This window comes from Myotis myotis, unplaced genomic scaffold (genome assembly GCF_014108235.1).
Source record: "Myotis myotis isolate mMyoMyo1 unplaced genomic scaffold, mMyoMyo1.p scaffold_m19_p_2, whole genome shotgun sequence".
In the NCBI taxonomy this organism is placed as follows: domain Eukaryota; kingdom Metazoa; phylum Chordata; class Mammalia; order Chiroptera; family Vespertilionidae; genus Myotis; species Myotis myotis.
Window position 1 is genome coordinate 28,594,784 of NW_023416324.1, and position 14,453 is coordinate 28,609,236.

The 14,453-nt window shown below is 46.2% G+C and overlaps 1 protein-coding gene across 3 annotated transcripts; it reads right to left on the minus strand.

Annotated features, from left to right (window-relative positions):
- Positions 1 to 7,660: 7,660 nt before the first annotated feature.
- ZNF691 (zinc finger protein 691) lies at positions 7,661 to 14,287 on the minus strand. 3 transcript variants are annotated; one of them, XM_036352379.1, is made up of 3 exons: positions 13,993 to 14,287; positions 10,835 to 10,947; positions 7,661 to 9,386 (listed from the first exon to the last, which is right to left on the minus strand). In XM_036352379.1, exon 3 carries the CDS (start codon positions 9,375 to 9,377, stop codon positions 8,523 to 8,525), a length of 855 nt encoding a protein of 284 aa, XP_036208272.1. In that variant the 5' UTR covers positions 9,378 to 9,386; positions 10,835 to 10,947; positions 13,993 to 14,287; the 3' UTR covers positions 7,661 to 8,522. The 3 variants fall into 3 exon arrangements, with proteins under 3 accessions (XP_036208272.1, XP_036208273.1, XP_036208271.1); XM_036352380.1 differs by lacking the exon at positions 13,993 to 14,287 and adding an exon at positions 13,873 to 13,932 and having other exon boundaries at positions 10,839 to 10,947; XM_036352378.1 differs by lacking the exon at positions 13,993 to 14,287 and adding an exon at positions 13,873 to 13,932.
- Between the last annotated feature and the right edge of the window lie 166 nt (positions 14,288 to 14,453).

Consider the following 14,453-nt stretch of genomic DNA (forward strand, 5'->3'; position numbering starts at 1 on the left):
CTACCGATTCAATGCAATCCCTATTAAATTACCAACAGCATATTTCACAGATCTAGAACAAATACTCCAAAAATTTTTATGGAACCAAAAAGACCCTGAATAGCTGCAAAAAAGAAAAACAAAGTTGGAGGACTCACAACACCAGATATCAAGTCACACTACAAAGACATTATAATCAAACAGCCTGGTACTAGCACAAGAACAGACATAGAGATCAATGGAACAGAACAGAGACCCCAGGAATCGACCCAAGCCATTATGCTCAATTAATATTTCACAAAGGAGACAAGAACATACAATAAAGAGCTTCACAGACAAGAAAAAGCTAAAGGAGTTCATCACCACCAAACCAGGATTATGTGAAATGCTGAAGGATATTCTTTAAGAAGAGGAAGAAGAAGAAAAAGGTAAAGATAAAAATTATGAACAACAAAGTGACAACAAATGAACATCTATCAACAAGTGAATCTAAAAATTAAGTCAGGATAAACTGGTGAATATAATAGAAGCAGGGGCATAGAAAGGTAGTGGACTGACAATTCTCAGGGGGAAGGGGGTGCGGAAGAGATTGGACAAAAATCTTACACCTATGGATGAGGACAGTGGGGGGGGAGGTAAGGTCATGGGGTGGGGTGGGAACCAGGTGGAGGGGAGCTATGGAGGGAAAAAAGAGGAACATCTGTAATAATCTGAACAAAACCCTGCTTTAGGTAGTTTGGTACCATTCTTCATGATCACCAACATTAACTGTGCCTTCAACACTGCCAATGATACCGTTGTAATTTAACTTAATTATTAATAACAGGAAAGGAGCAAAGGGATGGCCAGATATAGGCATGTAACTTAAGCAGCTTCACCAGGAAACTACAACTTTACACTCCCCAGGGGTCCAACAAAGGGAAGGTGGACACATGCCCAGTAAAGTTGTGGGGACTAGCAAAGGTGCTTTCTATGAATCACACCTGGGGACAGAGATGGTTGGCCAGAATGGGTGTGGCCACTGCAAGTGCATGGAAAGTTGGGATATTTAATCCCCTGAATAAAGGAACTCACCCTCTTGTTGCTCTTGTGCTCTCGGGACCCTTGGAACTATTGTTGCTTGGGGTGTGCTCTCCTGCATTTGCCTACATGGCCCACAGCCATGTGGATACCCCCCCCACACACACACACATACACAGAGTAATGGACTGCAACCCAGGCCCAATATGGAAAGGAAGCTCTTGAGACTGGCTTTGCTTCTAGCTGTACTGAAACCTCAGCTACATTTCTTCTGTGACTGGACTACTAGTAAGAGAAGTGGGACCTTGGAAACCCAGGGATGGAATTCCACACAAATAAAAATCACTCACTCTCCCATGCAAGTCTCAGGAAATTCATTGGGGAAAAGGACCTCCCCACTTTGTCCAATATCACCAGCATCTTAACTTATTTTCTAAATCAGCTTTGCTCACTCTTAGATTCATATTCCCTTGTTCTTCCTATTCATTCTCATCCTAATCCCCCTTTGCTCTCATGATTGACTTGCTGCTTTATAAAGAGAACTAGAGGCTTGGTGCATGGATTCACGCACATTGAAAGTAAATTAATTAGAAGGTGACCAGTAGGGTGGGGCTGGATGAGACAAGCCAGACATGCCCTGGAGCCAACCTCCCACAGTCCCTCCAGCAGGCCGCACCTGGGGCAGCACCGGGGCTTGAAGAGTGCCTGCGGAGTGAGTGGGGTCCCTCCGGCAGGTGGGGTCCCTTGGCCTGGCCTGCAGGGATTGGGCCAAAACTGGCAGTCCTACATACCCTGAGGGGTCCCGGAGTGCAAGAGGGCACTCTGCAAAGTTGCTGTCGCTCAGCAGCACTTGAATTGAGTGTCTGCCCCCTGGTGGTCAGTGCATGCCATAGCTACTGGCCAGTCGGTTGGTCAGCTGGTTGCTTAGGCTTTTATATATATAGATTGGAAGCCTTGAAAGGAAGGCTCCAGCATTTTTCCAAAACCAGATCTACACATGCTTGCACCAGCACCATCCTCTCCTTTTCTCTCTGTTTTCAGTGCAGGGGAGAAGTTTCCATTCTTTGATAAGTCAATCTCCCTTCTTTCACTTGCATTTTTAACTTCTCCAGATATTTTTATCTGTTATATATGCTCAAGATTTCTCAAATAAGAAAGTATCTTGAACCCACATCTCAGTTTCCCAGATAAAATACAGGACTCACTGTTAAATTTGCATTTTAGAACAAAAAATTATTTTATAGAATAAGCATGCCCTGAATATATGCACAAATAATTTTTTTGTTTAGAGTATGCCCACAATATTTCATTAGACATACTTATACTAAAAATCATTCACTGTGTACCTGAAATTCAATGTAACTGGGTCTCCTATATTATTATTTGCTAAATCTGGCAAATCCTTTTGCATCCAGCCACCATTTTATTTAAATCTTTACTTAAATCTTCAGTGCCAAGTTCTTCAAAAGAGGTGTTTAAATGCAATACTTTTATTTCCTCCCTTACTAGATATTTCTTCACCCTACTCTAACCTGGTTTTAAAAAAAGGGGGAGGGCATGTTGTGCTCAGTGGCATCAGAGTATTGTGGCTCTCTGTCAGTCCCAAATCATGTAAGACAGAAACCAATCTCTCCAGCCACCTTCTGAAAAGCCAGAACGTTGGGTATATGTTCCATCCACTCTTCTCCTCCCACCCCCGAATCCCTGCCACCAACCCAAGAACAACCTGAGCTGAGCAGTGCTGGCTTGTGGATTTGTGTGGTTCTCATAAAGGTATATTGGCCCATATATTGGTGTCAAGTCGGTGTCTCTGTTGGACAGTGAAGGCTGGGACTTCCTATTCTGCCATCTTGTTGAGATCACAGCCTCATCTCTTTCTCATAATGTGATATTTCATTTTATCTAAAACAGCATTAACTATTGAACACATCCCAATTTGGGGTATGTTAAAAATGAGGGAAAATAACCAATGGCAACAGTAAGACACCATATACGGTAAAATGCACCAGTCTTATTATGAGAGAAGCCAACCCCAAGTATTAGTTAGGGTGAACGGTTAGGGTGCTGTAAAAAAGGAGACCCAAGAAAGCAGTGGCGTGGAGGACAGAAAGAAGTGTATTTCACAAACAAACAAACAAAACAAAACAAAACAAAAAAGAAGTGTATTTCTTTTTCTCTCTCATTAACAGCTTTGAGGTGAGAGTCCAGGTGAGTAGGGTAAGATAGTCACATGCTAGATTCAAGAACCCAGTTCCTTTTATCCTGTTGCTCTGCATCCACTAGGGTGCAACATCTGACATACTTAAAATGATTCACTGTTCATCTGAAATTCAAATTTAACTGGGTCTCTTGTGTTTTATCTGGTGAGTCTACAGTAGGACATTGTCTAGTCTACAACCAGCAAAGCTGGGTTCCTGCAGATTACAGCTGGTGAAAGGCGGAAAGAAAATGAGGTGAAGGCATACCAGCTCTCCGGAGGTCTAGGTCCAGAAGTGTCATATACAATTCAGCTCATTTTCCATTGGCAAGAAATTGAATCACATGTTTATGTCCAACTGCAAAGGAGACTGGGGAATGTTGGTTAGTTAAATGCCCTCCACCAAAAAAAAAAAAAAAAAAAGGGTGAGAGGATTACCAACCATCTTCACCATAAGAACCCTCTGGATTGATTTTCTATGTCCTTTATTTCTTCTTTTCACATCTGTGTGTTTTTGCTTACATTTTAGGGGCTTTTCTTGATTTTATCTTCCAAGTGGTCTCTTGAATATCTTATTTTAGCTACCGTGTTTAATTTCCAAAAGCTATTTCTTATTTTCCAATTACTCCTTTCCACTAGCAACCTTTCTTGCTTTATGGAGGTAGTATCTTTTCAGATCTTTCTGAGAATATAATTAGAATTTTTAAAGATTCCACTGTGCCATTACTTTCTGTTTTCTAGAGTCACTTATTCTGTTTATCTTCTCTCTCTCCCTCTTTCCCTTCCTCCCTCTCCTTTCCCCTCCCTCTTTCATGCTTCTAGCTATCTTCATAATTCTGGTGCTCCCGGTTGCCTGTTCATGAAATAACAGACAAACTTGATTAATTTTAGTAACTGAGTTGGTTTTCTCTTCTGCTGTATGTTTCCTGTGTTGCTGTATCTGTTTCCCTGATACAGTCACGCTCTTAAATAGGAAGAATGAGTATAGTTTTATGGCAGGCTTGACTATAGGGTGGATGATTGTTGGGGGAGGGTTTATAAATGTCAGAATGACAAAAGTTTTATTCTGGTATGCTAACACCACACAAAAACACACTAGAATTTTCCTAGAGATTTATTGGATTTCTATAAAATGACCCTTCTGGGTTCTTGCTACATGTGCATGTGTGTGCACTCATGCACATGTGTTGCGTGTGTGTTGTTTGTCTGGAGGTAAGTGCCAGTCACCCTCCATTCTGGAGATAAGAGGGGGGTGACTGGTGCAAGCTTCTGCATAGACCTACAAACTCCCTAGTTTTTAGGTCCATTTTTTTTTCTGTCCTCAGTACTTGCTAATTATAAAGTCAGAGCCTCTCTGGAATTTTGCCAGAAAGACTGGCTCTCTCTTCCATTGCCCACCTCTGGGCCATGGCTTCCTTCAGTCTGTGAAGCCATCCTTGTATGTCATCTACTTCTAGAAATTTGTTGATGTCTTTGCACCTGCCACCCTTCTCCCCTGCCATTCTGTTGTTTTAGGGGGGTTATTAGGAGAAAGGGGAGGAAATCACTTGAGCTTAGACTACTGTCTTAAAGCTTTAATGTTCACATGCTTTGCAAATCTCTGAAGATATTTATTTTTGCAAATGCTTTATGGGGTGGAACAAGCTGGTAAATGGCGAGGCCTCTTCCGCTGAGCTCCTGAGGATGTTTGTGTATGCAAATTGGCATCAGAGGCTGAGGAAAGCCACACGGCTTTCTATAATAGAGTAAAACAACCTGGAGTTTCCAGGGAATCTGGGAAAAAGAGGCTAAGAGCAGCAACGGGAGGAAGGAGAGGAAGCTAGTGACATGCCATGATGGAAACCCCTCCCCAAGACTCCCAATGTCTCAAAGGGATTCTAAATACCTAGAATGGCAGCATTTCTCGGGGAAGTCCATGAAGGTGCTTAACTCTGGGATAGGGACAATGGGGACAAAACAGTGAAGGCTTGTACAGACCACAGGAACCTTTGATAAGAAGAGACCATAAAGCATAAATCACAAGAACCTGCAGAAATCATGTGGAGAGTTTGAACTTTCCCTTCCGTGAAATTGGCAAGGCTCTGGGCCAAAGCTACAGAGCTCTCATGGGTTAGGAGAGTCCCATCTAGCCCCTGCTAACACGGAAACCCCAGGCCATGAACTCGGTCAAAAAAGGGCAAATGAGATTGGTCAGCAAATTATGTCCCATGATCAAAGCAGATGCCTTGTACATTGGTCCTGGGTCTTACTAGCAGCAAAGACTCCCCAAAAGTCACAGTATGTGTCACTAAGGTTGCAAGGTAATGATACCAAGCTCCCCAGACTGAGAGGAGACAGACAGACCTGGCTTGGTCATGGGTATAAAGAAGAGCTTGGCCTTGGGATCAGACGTACCTGACTTGAATCCCAGCTCAGTCATTCGGTCGGGTCATTTAACCTCTCAGAATTTTCTTATCTTGAAAATGTGGATACTGCTACCTTGGAGGATAGTTACAGAGATCAAAGGTAAGAGATGTTCAATAACTGTTGCTCAGCAGATGCTTGATAGATGGCAACCTTTATTATTAAGGTGTGTGAGCATTCATATATGTCAGTTTGTTTGACTCTGCTTAAAATATGGAGATTTTCAAGAAGCAGGGAAATGTATGTGAAATAAAAGTGCTTTGTAAACTGTAAAGGGCCATACAAATGTCCGGGAATCATTTGGGAAGTCTTCCATAGTTGGAAAATATACAGGTTTTGGATTTGGGCAGAAGTAGGTTCGGTTCCTGACCCTGCCATTTACTTGCCGTGTAATCTTGGCTAAGTCATTTTCTGTCAGCCTGTTTCTGCCATTGTCAAATGTACATAAGTCTCACTTCACAGGGTTGTTGTGAGAATTCAGTGGGATGAAGAGTGGAAAGCTCCTGGGCACATCCCTTCCTGGGTGGGTGGCAAGGTCCCATGTGATACGTCAGGTTATGGGCAGTGTCAGTGCCAAGCCTGATGCCAGTCTCATCCTGTCAACTGTCTACCTATGAAGAGGACCCTTCACTCCAGAGAAGCAGGACCCCAGATTGGCAAGAAGTAGAGAAGGGTCTTTTGTATTTCCTGGAGGAAATCTGGTCAACACTAAACTTATATACAGAAAGCACTGAAATCTGCAGTATGGAACCAGGCCTAAACCGGGGCAGGAAGCGGGAATAATTCCTGCTAAGTTGTCCCAGATTTGGGTACTAACTTATTGCTCCTAAGGGCAGAATCTCATTATGGGTTCATCTTATCCCACCCTTCAACCCCTACTCCCTGCCACTGTCATTTTTCCTAGGCACAAATAAGTGCTCAATAAAGAGTCTAAAGTTGAGCCTGCCCGGTGTGGCTCAGGGGTTGAGTGTCAACCTATGAACCAGGAGGTCATGGTTTGATTCTCAGTCAAGAAATATGCCCGGGCTGTGGGTTCGATCCCCAGTGTGGGGCGTGCAGGAGGCAGCCGATCAATGCTTCTCACTCATCATTGATGTTCCTATCTCTCCCTTCCTCTCTGAAATCAATAAAAAGATAGATATTTTTTAAATGGTCTAAAGTTGAAAAGGTAGCACTAACTTCCTATAGAGCAAATTGTCCAGGGCCATACTAGCTCCCATCTCCAGGCCTTGGACCCAGGTCAGCCCCCTAAGAGGCTCCTTCTTCAAAGCCAACAAGGTGAATGTAGTGAAAAGAACATCATCTTAGAACCAAAGGAGGCCCAAGCTTAAACTCTGGTTCTACCACATACCTGCTGTGTGACTTCACAGCAAGTGACTTCCCTTTTCCTCACTTCTGTTTCATTTTATTCCCTTGAGGGTTGCTGTAACAACTAAATGAAATAAAGAATGGAAATGGGAGCCCTGGCTGGTTTGGCTCAGTGGATAGAGCGTCAGCCTGAGGACTGAAGAGTTCAATTCTGGTCAAGGGCACATGCCCGGGTTGCAGGCTCAATCCCTGGTGGGGGGCATGCAGGAGGCGGCCGATCAATGATTCTCTCTCATCATTGATGTTTCTATCTCACTCTCCCTCTCCTTTCCTCTCTGAAATCAACAAAAATATGTATTTTTAAAAAAAAATGGAAACGTGACTGGTAGCCCTAGCCAGTTTGGTTTAGTCACTAAACCAAGTGGTTCTCAACCTTCCTAATGCCGCAACCCTTCAATACAGTTCCTCATGTTGTGGTGACCCCCAACCATAAAATTATTTTCGTTGCTACTTCATAACTGTGATTTTGCTACTGTTATGAATCGTAATGTAAATATCTGATATGCTATATGTGTTTTCCGATGGTCACAACCCACAGAACCGCTGGTGGATGGAGTGTCAGCCTGTGGACGAAAGGGTCCCAAGTTCGACTCTAGTCAAGGGCACATGCCTGGGTTGTGGGCTCAATCCCCAGTGAGGGGTGTGCAGGAAGCAGCCGATCAATGATTCTCTCACCACTGATGTTTCTCCCTCTCTCTCCCTCTCCCTTCCTCTCTGAATTCAATAAAATATATTTCTTTTAAAGAAAAGAAATGTGACTGGTAGAATCTATGGCATTTGGTGAGTGCTCAATTAATGTTAATTCCTTTCCTTTCTCCTTTCTCCCCAAAGGCCCAGAGACTTAGCCTGCTTCCCTTTGCTTTTCTGAGCAACCACCCATCTTGTCTTTCTTGAAATTCAACTCTCAGAGTAGCTGCAGAGAGACCAGCTCCCCACTTCTTTGATGCCCCCAAATAAGTACACAGGTCCTTTTCATTGAAGGGTTTTACTGCTGGTCACTCAGGGAACAGATGCAGGTTGGGAGAGGGATAACAAGTCACACACACGGGGAGTGTGAAGGTCCCTAGATCATGGCTCCCTGAGGGCTTCCCCTCCATTTCTAAGGCAGGACCGCCTCTCCAGGCCAAGGAGGCTCCGTCCACTGGGAAGACGGCTCCTCCCAGCCCAGCTGGAGCACAGTGGACGGAACTAGCAGGCCACTGCAATGGGCCCTCAGCAGTTCATACACAATGTGGTGCCCATTGCACAGGTATTTCCTCAAAGGCCAGGGACAGCTGCCCTAATAACGTGAGCATTTACTAAACCTACCCTATTTCTCTTTCACCCCAAGGAGATGAAGCCAAGACCAGATCCTCTGACTTTCCAAGGCAAAATATCGGCTTGGAAAGGGGCAAAGATTTTTACTCAGAGTCCCTTCTCAGGGCTTGCTAGAGATCCTGGCTTCAGAGGCAACAGGGAAACATTCTCCAAAGTGGGGTGAAGGGCTTGAGGTCAAAGGGTAGCAGCAGATCCTAAAGTTCTTCCTACACTACATTGAGGTCTCTCCCTCACTCCTTCAGCCAGAATCTTTCCCAGCCTGCTCTCCCATGTGCGTTTTCTGGTGGCGGATGAGATTTGAGCTCCGAGAGAAGTGTTTCCCACACAGAGTGCACCGGTAGGGCTTCTCCCCTCTGTGAGTCCTCTGGTGCGCTCCAAAGTTGGAGATATCGCTGAAGGTCCGCCCACATTCGGTGCACTCGTAAGGCCTCTCGCCTGTGTGGGTGCGGTGGTGCACCCCAAAGCTGGAGCTGTTGCTGAAGCTCTTCCCACACTCACAGCAGATGTAGGGTGCCGGCTCGAGGTGGGTCCGGTGATGCACGGCCAGCGTGGCACTCTGGCTGAAGCTCTTGCCACAGATGTCACAGCGGTACGGCCGCTTGCCCAGGTGATCTTGCTGGTGTGTGGTGAGATCCGAGCGCCGCCGAAAGCTCTCCTGACACTTGGGACATTTGTAGTGCTTCTCCTCCAGGTGGATCCGCTCGTGCCGGATGCGGTTGGAGCTTCTCGAGAAGCTCTTGCCACATTCAGAGCATTTGTAAGGCTTCTCGCCCGTGTGGATCCGCTGGTGTGTTCTCAGGTTGGAGGTGTTATTGAAGGTTTTGCCACACTGGGCACATATAAAGGGCTTCTCATCGGCCTCAAGTCTTGAATGGACAACAGGGTCCCCTGGCTCTCCAGTGGGGACAGTGGCTTTCTGCCAGGGCTTTTGGGGATGGGTCCCTTGTGGTCTCTCTGACAGGCTCTCTTGCCCATGCTCTTTCTCCCCATCTGGGATCCGAAAACCCTCTGGGTCATCCGCTCTCCAAGGCTTACCCCGCTCCCCTTCCTCAGGCAGGTGCTGTTCTGGATTCTGCTCCTTCTCACTGCCCATCTCTGAACCCTGAGAACGAACACAAATGGCCAACACCTTTATTCCTTGGGTCAGGCCAGGCCACAGGGAATCTTGTTCTGTTTGAAGAGGGATACACCTTCCCCATGGAACCAGCCATCAGAAGTAACCTCAATTAATGGGAAAATTTGCATAGAATGCCTTTACTTAGTAACTTTCAAGTGAACAAACTTCCAGATATTTAAAGGTACCAAACCAGAATGAAAAGGAACCGTTTTGTCCACTACCACAGATCATATTTGTGCAATTGAATAATATCATTTTTCTTCATACCACTAAACGATACAGTCCACACTATAATTTATGTGCAAGTGAAGGACTTCCATTCAGTTCTTCTGCCTAACTGTAAGTTAACTGAAACTCGTGTTTATATCTTTTTTTTAACCTTCCTTAAAAGTATCCATCTATGTGCCTGCTTTCAAAACGAACATAACAGAACCTCTCATTCTTGAGGCTCTCCTGGTTGTTTACAAGCCCAGTTCTGAATCCTCTTAGGTGTTCTGTACCCTTCCCTTCCCTTCCTCGGACCTCACTATAATCCAGCAAGTAATGAGTTAACATCTGAGACCTACTGCAGGGTCTGGGCCATGTCTGTTCTCATTGGTCAGTACACACTTCTACTCTCAAACACCATACAGAAGCACATGCACACACACATGCTCACTCCATATGCACAGCCATAGTCACATTCCAGACACACTCAGCCACCTCACACCACACATACATACCACAGTCACACATACACCACACTCTCACAGCACATATAGCCACACACATGCATATCATATACACCATTCACAGTCCTCCCACACATACAGTCACATAACTGGCTACGTACTCACATACATACAGCTATACTCTTATACCACATGCAATCTCACACACATATACACAGCCATACACTCACATGCTACATACACACAAAGACAAGAGACAAGACACAAAAATCACACACACACACACACACCACATTCCCCTCACACATAGCTACACACACACACAGTGACTAGCACAGGGCCTACTTATGCAAACATCAGTAAATGCTTGCTAAGGGGCATACATTCTTTCGAGGTCCTACAGCCAAGAACAGAGAATGACGGGAAGAAAAAGCACTTCTTATACGAGGAGGGTGTGGTGTTTCCTCTGGGCCTTGGAGAAATAACATTTCAAAAGGCAGAGCGGGCTGCTGGAGATGCAGGAGAGACATGAACAAAGGGTGAGGGAGGGAAGCACACACTATGGAGAGGCCCTGATGATAAAATGAAAGACTGATACTTCCTTCAGGTCAGCAAGTATTTTTGGAAAACAGCGACATAAAGTAACAGAAGGGACACTGACTACATTTAGGGTTGGATCCCAGTGATTCTCTTTAAAATTCTGCAAACTATTCAACCACTCTGAGCCTCAGCTCCCACATCGCTAAAATTGTGACGACCTACCTACACTGCGTTAGAGAAGATGCCAGGCATGCTCAGTGTAGGGGGTGGTATGTACTCGTCATTCAGCAAACGACAGCGACTGTTACAGTTGTTGAGGGCACTGTTTCCTAGACCTGTGGGGAATACAAGAATGGAAAAGATCCCTTCAGTGATCTTATTAGGAAAAAAACATTTCTTAATTGCAAAATGGTACAAGAACGCCCGGTTAGGTGGTTCAGTTGGCTGGAGCGTTGTCCCATACACCAAAAGGTGATGGGTTCGGGTACGATTTCCAGTCAGAGCACATACCCAGGTTATGGGTTCCATCCCCAGTCAGAGCACATACAGGAGGCGACTGATCAATGTTTCTCTGACACACCAATGTTTCTCTCTCTCTCCCCCTCTCCCCCTCCCTCCCTCCGTTTCCCTTCCTCTCTTTCTCTAAAATCTCAAAAACATATCCTTGAGTGAGGATTTAAAAAAATGGTACAAGACTGTATATAACCTAAATTATAAAATATGGAAAGAGCCTCAAATCTTTAAGTAGGATCAGAAAACTTTTTCTGTAAAGGGCCAGAGAGTAAATATTTAGTAAATATTTGGGGCCACAGAATCTCTGTTGCAACTCTGCTGTTGTATTATAAAAGCAGCCATAGACAATACATAAACCAATGTGGCTGTGTCTGAATAAAACTTTATTTATAAGCAAAAGGAGGCCAGCTTAGTTTACCAATCTCTGTTAGAACGTGTTTCTTGAAGAACCTAGCTAAGCAATGTGAAAGATAGGCTTGCTTCACTTTCAAATATGCAGCTAAACATCAGAAAGTTTATTCCTTGATACTTATTCACTGTTTCCTGACCATCCTTTTACAAATCACACCCCCCTCCCACACTTCCAGTCCCTGTGCCCAACAGTACTTCTCACAATCTAACATTGCACCTATTTATATGTCTTTTATATATGATCTGCCTCCCTACTCCCTGCTAAAACATAAGTCCCATGAGGGCCAGGGTCTCTATTTTTTATTCACTAATGTAACTTCAACTCCTAGAGTACTGGCAGTCAGATAGAGTAGATCCTTAATAAATATTTGAATGAGTTGAGTAAATGAAGGCCAGGCCTGCCTCCAGAACCCATGGCATGCTGGTGTCCATTCTCCCCACTGTCCCTCAGCAATCTCTTCCTTCCTCCCATTTCCTCCTTTAAGACCCCACAGGATCTTGTACTTGCTTTTACAGTGATTTGTAATTACAGTGTAACCATTTACATGCCTGTGTCCACTAGAAGTTTTTAAGTAACTTGAGGGTAGGACTGGATCATTTTGGTAATCTCTTCCCAACACAAGGCCCAGTGCTCAAATGTTGTTAAGTGTGGTTGAATATGTCCTTAAGTCACTCCCCACCCCTGCCCACCTCACCAAGGGCTCCATGCCATAAGTTACACAGCCTCTACTCACTTCGAATCCTGCTACTCTGAGAACTTACTAGTATACTTTACCAGCTGATTCTACCCAGGTCTGAATGCTGGGTCAAAATAAGAGCAAAAGGATTTAGGATTGTGGTTACTACCCTCAAACAGTTTATGGTTCAGTGCAGCGAAATGGGCCATGAACTCCAGAAACTCTTGTACAGTAGAAGGTTAAGTTCCAGGGGGACGGGGACTGTGCCTTAGTCGCCTTTGTATCCACTCCTCAGTGCCTCGTACAGCACCTGGCACATTTTACAGGAACCAACAATAATAATAGTTAACAATTGTTAAGCTCATTCCAAGTGCTAGGCCATAGACTAATCACTAAATATTAATCGTCCCCTTTCATTCTCACAACTTATTTTAGAGATGAGGAAACTGAGGCTCAGAGAATGGCAGAACTAGGACTGATGCCCATCATCCCAAAGCCAGTGCCACACTAGCATTGAAGGGAGAGAGAGGAAGGGAGAGAGAGGGAGGGAGAGAGAGGGATGGAGAGAGGGAAGAAAGAAGGAGGGAGGGGGAAAGGGAGGAGAGAAGGAGGGAAGGAGGAGAAAGAAGGGAAGGGGGGAGAAAGGAGGGCAGAAAGAGAGGAAAAAACAATGCCACAGGGTTTCAAAAGACAGAGGCATACTTCCCTGAAGAGGTCAGGGATGAGCAGCTTCATGAAAAAGATGGAGTTCCAGCTGGGCTTGCAGGATGGGCATGACTGGAACTCACAGAGAGGGGAATCCACCATCTACTGAAAAGACAGTGGCAGGTAAAGTGCAGAGGCACTTTCCTATCACATTTCAGAGATTTGGGTGAGAAAGGGGCCCATCCCTCTTATCTTCCCCCTTGTCTTCCCGGGAGGCTCAGAGGTACAAGGAGGACCAAAGGAGGAAGGGACTCTGGCAGTGGAGGAGGAGCCAGGTCTAAAGAGTAAGAGCCAAGAAGATGGGGCCGGTCAGATGCTCAAGTTCAAAGGCCAGGACTAGAGGGAACAGGCCAAGCTGGAAGTTGGGGTGAAGGGCCAAAGTTTGGGTTCTTTCGGGTCAAGTGGAGAACTGGGGGAAGAAGGAGTAGGGGAGCTTGGAAAGACCAGAGAAGAGGGAACTGCACAGGGTCGGAGACCGAGGAGGATCAAAGGAGTCGGAGGGTCAAAGAAGATGGTCAGGAGACAGGGCGCACACGCTGCAATCGGAGGTGTCAGGGGACCGCGGCCCAAGAGGCTGGGTTGTGCGTCGGGGAGAAGCCCACGGGTACGAGCGCTCTGGAGGACAGGGGCTGGGTTCGGAGTTGCTGCAGGGCTTGGGGCCGGAGGGGTGGGATAGGTGGGGCTGAGCCCAAAGGTATGGTCAGTGGCAGGGGGGCTGGAGTCCTCAAAGGCCAACAGGAGAAGGGCCCGAGGGTCAGGGCTGGAGCCAGCAGGCTGGCGCGCGGGCCGGGGAGGACCGGGGTCGGGATCACAGGGCCCTATTTGCTCCCCACTGGGTCTGGGGAGCAAAGCCACAACCTCCGGCTTCCCGGAGAGATAGAAGGAGCCATGCTCAGCGTCCCCGCGAAAACACGTCTACCTCCCCCCGTGTCCGCGGGCCCAACCCGAACCCACCTCGCTCCCGCCGCTCGGTCAGGGACAGCGCTGCCTCGCTGACCGGGGAGGAGCCGGAGCCGGAGCCGGAACCCAGAAAGGACCCACCCTGCCTTTCCAGGATTGGCTCCTGAGACTTACCTTTCTTTCCCATTGGCTCTACTTGCTGCCATAACGCAAGAAACCCGAGCGGGCCCGCCAATCAGCTGTGAACTCGGTGGTGGCTTGCTGGGAGTTGTAGTCCTGAAGAAGATCGAAGCCTCAGAGAAGAAATGTGCCAAGTTTGGAACCCAGCCTGGACGCTGGGTTTCCTCCTCAGGTCGTCGGATTTCCTTCTGTGCTTCAGCGTTAAAAGCCCCATGTAGGGCCGCTAGCCTGCGAGTTGTAGGCTATGTAGAGCTAGCCTACATGACCTCCATGAGTTGGTGACTCTTACTGGTCCTGAAGACATTCCCCTAAGCCTAGAGTCCTGAGCCTCAGTCAAAGTTCATAGAGGTTCATAATTTAAAGTCAAAGGATTGTGGAACTGGAGGGAGTTCAGAGGTCAACCAGCCCAATCCACTTATCAGAGAAGCTAAACCTTCCCTGTCCTAAGACCTCCA